The 7528-nt window shown below is 33.8% G+C and overlaps 1 protein-coding gene across 1 annotated transcript; it reads right to left on the bottom strand.

Annotated features, from left to right (window-relative positions):
- Nucleotides 1–3922: 3922 nt before the first annotated feature.
- On the bottom strand, nt 3923–7528 carry LOC126583798 (AP2-like ethylene-responsive transcription factor AIL1). The gene is made up of 9 exons (XM_050248321.1): nt 7049–7528; nt 6337–6943; nt 6082–6164; nt 5904–5912; nt 5641–5729; nt 5354–5427; nt 5178–5228; nt 4865–4941; nt 3923–4618 (listed from the first exon to the last, which is right to left on the bottom strand). Exons 1-9 carry the CDS (start codon nt 7236–7238, stop codon nt 4134–4136), a joined length of 1665 nt encoding a protein of 554 aa, XP_050104278.1. The 5' UTR covers nt 7239–7528; the 3' UTR covers nt 3923–4133.

Raw genomic sequence — 7528 nt, forward strand, 5'->3', positions numbered from 1 at the left:
TCCACAAAACTTAGAATTTGAAATGGAGCACATAACCTAAGAAAAAGAGCACGAGGAGTGGTGATTAGGCTAAACGACATAACCACCATGAATAAACAAACATACACAGAGCTAGCAAATATATCTAAATAGACTAAATCTGTAATATGCCCAAACTGATTTTAATATCCAAACAAGCTCAAATTCAAAACCAAAAAAGGTGTAATGTGCAAAATTACACCAAATCTCTTAAAAACACAACTTAAATAACCTAAAACATTAGAATTGAAGAACAAGAAGAAAATAGGAAGAAAAAAAATAACTTGATCGTGATTTCTCAAGCGCAAGTGGGAATCGTTCGTCAAAATTAGGGCAAAAGTATGAAATCCTTCGGAGTGGCACAAAGTTGAAAGGCAGTTGTTGTGAGGCCAAAAAATGGAGGTTGAAGGTGGTGGGAAGCGGTGGAGGTTGTTGTCTGAGGGCGTTTTATGGCTGCAAGGCGATAGAGGTTGAAGTCTGATAGTGTTTTACGCGGTTTACAATGAGGCATATGAAGAGGTTGGGTGTTTTAAATGACAATGGCATGAATAGTAATTTTCATTTGATTAAGGTGTTTTAATGTAGCTTAACGTCTTATTGACCTATTTATAATTGAAATAAATTTGATTGATATATTGTCAATATCATAACATTTGATTGATTTTATACAAAATCACCCTAAAAAAATTCAAAATACTCTCTAAAATTTAAAAGCACGTGCTACAGATTTCTGGCAAAACAAACTCCAACTCAATAGTATAAAAATTGACATCTAAGGACACTTTTAGAAGTGTTTTTAAAGAAAATGTTTGTGGGTTTTAAAGGCACTTGAAGTGCTTTCTGAATAAGCACTAATTATGTGTTTTTTATACAAAACACTTTTAAGTACTAAGAATTGGTTAAAAAAATATTTTCACCAAAATCGTTTTTAGTCATTTTAAAATCACTTCTAAATGAACTCTAAATTTTAGAAAAGAAGCCTTAAAAACTAAGCCAACTTTTTTTACAATTAATTCTTCTTGGATTTACACTTAGTAAATTTTTTTTTTTAAACAAGCGATATTATTTACACTAACATAGTAGGAAATAGACTAGCAATAATGTTCAAATGTACATTTGGCGAGAATCAAACATAAGACTTCTTTCACAAATAAAATAAAATAAAAATTAGTAAACTATAGTATTAAGTGGCTTTCACTTGCCAAACTTATATTCAATTTGTTGTAAAGTCCATAATCTTGAACAATATTCAAAACTATTTTCATCTACTTTTTCAAAAAGAGTAATATTAAGAAAGTCAACTTTTTAAATCAAATCTAAAGAGTAATATGAATAGATTATTTATAATTAAATTATTACTTAAATATGATTAATACGTTTATTTTTTATTAATAATACATTGTATAATTTTTTATTTGTCCCAACAATTAGCCTAACTAGCATTATTCTTTCAAAAATATCTCATTAAAAACGTCCTCCCGTTTAGGCTTTATTCAGGTATTAAAAACGAAATTTAATTGATCCAAATTCATTGAAGCGAAGTACTTGTTGACCTGTCTTTAGATTTGATTGATGGGTTAGTTGGCTGCATGCCTGCAGACCCTTCGACCGAACAGATTTTTCAATGTGCAGTATCTCATGTATTTTTTATTTTATTTTTTTAACAATCGATAAGATTTATAAGCAGGGAAGGGAAAGTGAGTTTAACCTTATAATACTTAGTAATAAAATCATTTAAATTCGTCTTTAACGAAAATTAAATATAAAATCTCTTACTTACTTGTGAGTAGTAATACCATTAGAATCAAATTACTAGATTGTATTATTATATAAGAATTTTTAATTTTTTTATTTGTATAATAACGTATAACATATGTAATCGTATTATGGTCAGATTTAAAAATTTAAAGATACTAAATTTATAGATAAATTTAACTAAATAATATATTATTAATAAAAATAATTATATTTATTAATATTTAAATAATAATTCAATTATCAATTTCTACAAACTTATTCATCTTACCATTACTCTTTTGCCAGAGATAGAGAGAGGCGCACTGCTGCACAGTTCATCAGAAAATGCCAAAGGGCACGCAAATTAAGGCACCGCACCTCCTCAGTCTCAGCTTATCAGGAAAAACTGGCTGGATTCTTTTTCTTTTCCGCGAGTCAAAGGGACGTGCCCCCACTTCTTTGACCTTTTCCGTCATAATGTACTACGTAACCTGCGTATTTTAGCAAACCGCCATGCACGCACCGCTTTTGCTGCCCAAGAAGAAAGAATTCCACTGCATGAGTTTGCCTACGATTTTGAGGCCTAAATTCAATAAAATTAATCTTAGAAACAGCTTTTACAACATTACTTTGCTTGTGTTGTGACCAAATAAAGTTTTTATTTCAAGACACTACTTGCCAGAACTAAATTCATCACGAATTTTATTTAGTACGTATTTCGAAAAATAAACATCGTTCAAGGTGAAAAATTACAATGTTCAACCTAGTAGAACTTATGTTACATGAGCCATGAGAAGAATTTTTTTCTTCGTTTTAAATATACTTATATTTTGATAAAGTAAGTCAAATCTCTTCTCAAAGAATAACAAATATTTGATGTCACCGCTTTTACCTTCCCAAGAAAAACTTAATTCATTCTTTATTACAAGAACTTTTGTCAAGTTGGTCTTCATCTAATAGCTTCCATCGTTTTCACAGTTTACTCAACTGCTATCCAAAGTACTCCGAATTGAATGACCAAAAAAAAAAAGGACTTCGAATTGTCTACTTCAATCTTCCAAGTGACACAGCATGATATAATAATTTTTTTTTTCTGTTTCTTTTCGTTAAAATAAATAGACTAAATTTATAGCAATAGTCTCCTAATTAGAGCATTATATCAATTGATGAAGGGCGAAGGCAATAAAATTGCGTTTACCCTCCACTCAAAACAGTAATTATTTTTGTGTATGTCTTTCAGTTTGAAAGGAGAAGGGATAAGAACAAAAACGATCACTATTTTCAATATATTTTTTATCTTTTAATGTTTTTTTTCATCTTTCTCTATGTATAATTATCGCTGTAGATTTTTGTTTAATTTTAAATGTTTAATTTGCAATTGAGTTAAACTTTATAAGAATTCATAAGTATGGACTTTGTAAGTTTTTTGAATATTTTTAATAATTTCTTTTTTAATTTTTTGGGTAATTTGTAGAGTTGGATTAATCCTTGCAATTGAAGTATTCAAATTTTTAGAATCTGAAGCTCCACAAAGTACCACGTGGCGCGGCCCAAAATTTTTAAATTTTTGTAACGTTGGAAATCCCACGTTTCCGCTCAACAGATCGAACTAATATCAATTTAATAGAAAAATAAGATAAATTGGATTTTTTTTAGGCATGAAATAAGACAATTTAGTTAATAATAAAAAGAAACTAGCATTCAATACGGTCTACTGGTATTCCTCTTCATTTAAAAACAAAAGATCATAGGTTCGAATCTCATGAATGGTAAATTCGATCGCAAATTAAGTTGTTCATTGTATGGTTTAGCCAAACTCCTCTTCCTCCTAATGTTAAAATATCAATATACTCAAAAAATAATAATAAAAAGACACCACGAGCTGGTAGAACAGTATTAAAGAACGAATTACAAAACTTCCTTAAAACTAAAACCCCGAGGTCTCGAGTTCGAAACCCTATGTGATTCTTCTTGGCCCCCGAAAGAAGTGAATAACCGTGGTTTCATATTATATATTTACCGACAATACAACAGTTAAAAACTCGGAAGTATAAAATTACTGAGTACACAACAAAAAACCCTAAATTCTTAATTAAGTATTTTATTTTCAAGGGATATTTATGGTCAGCTGGCTAGATTCTATAGTCAGATCTCAGAACAACATGAGTCACCACTAATTTCAGTTAATTTGTTCTTAAACAATATCGGTTACAGTTAATCAGATGTAACACCAAAACATGAACCCAGATTAACTTCCATGTTACATTTCTGCTCTTCATTTCTACAATCTAACTTAGCTAGCTACCGTAATTTCCACCACAAATTAACCAATTCCTAGAGACTAATTTGTGTTCCTTACTTTTGCTAATTCACAATGATTAGTCATTCCACAGTGCAAACATAGGAACCTGTTGAACCAAACCAAGATTTCCAAGCCTGCTGTGATCAGTCCCACCATTATTTCCTGCTGAGAAATAAGCATGAGAATAATCACCTCCTCCAATGCCAAACTCATGACTTTTTGGGCTTGAGGCACCCAATGGTGCGTTTGTGTTTGAATGATCCTCTGCTGCATTGTTCCACATCATGTCAGCCAAGTCATCAGAAGGTTCACCACCACTTGTGATGGCCAAAAGGGGATGTGGAGAAGTAGACGAAGCGCAGGAATTGAAGTCCTCGATCGCTGCGGCCGGAGGAGCTGAGTCTTTCGGTGAACGTTTGGCGAGGTCACTGGCAATGAGGGTGGAGCTTGAGCAAATCCTCTTCACATCATACCTACTCATGTCAAAGTTGGTCACAGCACTTGTGCCCCTAAACTTGATTGCTGCAATGTCATAAGCCTCAGCTGCTTCTTCTTGTGTGCCTAAATTAATCGACACCAAGAACATCATCATAATCATTCAAAATGTCGTATATAAATTCGATTCATTGACAAAATTATATTATGTTGCGCTGTATTCTATGAACACTAAAAAAATTTACTGTTAGATTCTCGTTCCAAAACTCGAATTTAATGGTAATAAATTTCAGCGTATAAAATAAGGAAACAACGTACTAGAGAGTCCTCAAAATTGATAAGGGATTTTTAATTTATGTGAAATCAACTTACTAAATGTTCCAAGGTACAAGTCTTTGTTTCCAGCAACTCTGCCAATCCTAGCTTGCCACCTTCCATGCTGATGGTGTCTGTCAGGACAAAGAAAATAATTTGGTTTTGACAGATTTGAGGGGAAAAAAAGGATAGGAAATTGGATGAGGTTGGAATTTAATAATGTACTAAAATTTAGAAATGTTTGATATCATATGGACATTTTTAATAATGTTTGCCTATTATTGACTATGATAATTGAAAAGGCTGCAAAAAAAAAAAGAATTGCAGTAAATAATGGCAACTCTATTATTAAAGTTGCTGTGTGCCATACCTTGTCACACCTCTGTATACAGAGGCTCCTCTTGAAAACCCACTGCTTTTCCTAATACCAACATCAAAAGATGCCATTCAGACCAAGAAAAAGTTCAAACTAAAATAAATATATAAAAGATGCTACAAATTCGAAAAAGAAAATCATGGTCCAGAAAATAGTAAAAGGGTATGTACCTTCTCAAATTGGCTACAAATTCTTGCCTTGTCATGTTCTTCATCTCTTCTAACTCTTTTTCATAAGTACTTAGCTGATCAGCATAAAGAGACAGGACGAAAATTACAGAAGAAAACAAATAATAGTTTTGATAATTTGTTGGTGAATTGTTTCAGTTTTTAGGATATTTGAATTTATTCAACAACTAACGGGTCGAAATCTCTCCCTCTCCTTTCACTTAGTTTACAACGATCGCTTTATAATAAATAAAAACCAAATCTTAAGAGTGGTAGAGACCAAAACTTACTGGGAAGTTTATATGAGTAGTTGAACCCCAATACTTGAGTGCAGCTAAATCATAAGCCCTAGCAGCTCTCTCCTCCTTATCATAACCGCCTGATGATCGTTTTGCAGAGGGGAAACGAATAATATGGAAGTTTTTTTTTTAAATTCACAAATTAAAATGCATATCTTTTAATGTAATCGATTAATAAAAGTTACGTCCAAAAACTGAATACAGAAAATACATGCAAATTGGTATCAGAGGCTCAGAGCTAAAGATTCACTTACCCAGATAAACTGCAATTGCAATAGTGTGAAGAAAGACCAACCCCATAACAAAATGCATGGAAAAACAAAAAGAAAAAAAATAAAAACCAGACCGTTAGTATATTCCTCTTACAAACAAACGTACCCCAAAAAAATTTATAAAAAGAAAACCAAATACTTTTAATAACAATTTTCTCACCTTGCCTTCCTTTCCTTGTTTGCCCTTCTTTTCTGCAACTATTATCCCACAGATGGGCCTCATATCTCCCAGTCCACCTATGCCTAAAACAGATAAATTTAAAAACAAAAAAGTTAATAAAAAAAGGAAAATATTTTCATAGTAGCATTCTTTCTGTACTCGAGCTTCCGAGTTCAATTTCCGGCTATCCACCATCGCTTGTATCGACAAAGAAAATCTAAGAAAAGGAAAAGAAAGTAAATAGTTGGTCTGTACCTGGTGACACCCCGGTACTGAGAAGTACGCTGACCAAAAGTGTCGAGAGATTTTCTAGGAACTGGTTCTCTAGCAGGAGATTTCCCAACAGCCCTTTTCTTGTTATCTACTATTTGGATTTGTTGATGAGAAATTACACCCATATTATTATTATTATTACCATTCTGCAAGCTTGGACACATGGTGAGTGAGAGAGCGGACTGATGATCACCACCACATAATGATTTCTCATCGCAAAAGGGCAGCGTTTGGCCCAACCAAGATTTGTACATGCCATTACTAGGGACAAGGCTTTGTGCTGGGTTCAGGGTATTGCAGTAATGGGTGTAGGGTTGATTATTGATAAAGTGATCTCTGCTGGGTTCGATTTCTCCGTTGCTGGGTGTGGTGGTGGTGAAGTTGGGAGACTCGTTGACGTTGATTTGGGAGATGGGTGAGTCTTGGTTTTGGTCTTGCTGGGTGTGGAAGTTGTAGGCTTTGGGTTCATCAGTTGGAGGAGGAGAGCTGGAGTAGCAGCTGCCCAAGAAATCTTCAAGCTTTGGACCGTCTTCGTTTGGGTCTGCAGCTGTCTCACTTGTTGCACCCATTTGGTTCTCATATCTCCAATCTTCCAAAAATTATACAAATCATATGAAAATACTAAAAAAAAGAATGCACAGAAAGAGAAAACCCAGAAAATAATTATAAAAAACTTCTACTTTATATGCAATACCTTCAGAGCCATTAGAGCGGCTGAAAGGGTCAGCAGAAACACAGAGAGAACCATCAGAGCGCAAGGGCATGATGGTCATTTCAGAAGAGAAGCCTCCACCTCCTACATGTTCTTGTTCTTCTTCCCTCCCACCAAATCCTTCATGGATCCTCAAGTGTGGAGCCAGAGAGAATCCCAACCAATTACTCATAACTAACTCCACTCAAAAAACACCTCTCTCTCTCTCTCTCTCTCTCTCTCTAAAATAGTTGGGTTTTTGGGAAGTTTATGAGCTTTCAAAAAGGTGGGACTTGTGGCAGTGTTATGGGGAACAAGGGGGAGAAACGAGTTTGCTAGCTAGGATATGAAAGTATGTGTTCGTTTTTTTTTTGTTCCATAGATTTACTTCTTCAGAGTCATGATGGATTGGAAGGGCTCATTAGTCCTTGTGGGGGGAGGGTGTTCCTCTCTATGGGGCTTTATAGACGTGTAGACCTAAAA

This window comes from Malus sylvestris, chromosome 9 (genome assembly GCF_916048215.2).
Source record: "Malus sylvestris chromosome 9, drMalSylv7.2, whole genome shotgun sequence".
Taxonomy (NCBI): domain Eukaryota; kingdom Viridiplantae; phylum Streptophyta; class Magnoliopsida; order Rosales; family Rosaceae; genus Malus; species Malus sylvestris.

Excerpts from the sequence above, each read along its gene's own strand:
- LOC126583798 (XM_050248321.1), bottom strand. The coding sequence starts at position 7,238 with ATGAGTAATTGGTTGGGATTCTCTCTGGCTCCACACTTGAGGATCCAT. Across the intron at positions 6,944-7,048 it reads CCGCTCTAATGGCTCTGAAG|ATTGGAGATATGAGAACCAA; the intron begins GTATTGCATATA and ends AATTTTTGGAAG. Across the intron at positions 5,229-5,353 it reads TTTGTAGCCAATTTGAGAAG|GAAAAGCAGTGGGTTTTCAA; the intron begins GTACATACCCTT and ends TGTTGGTATTAG.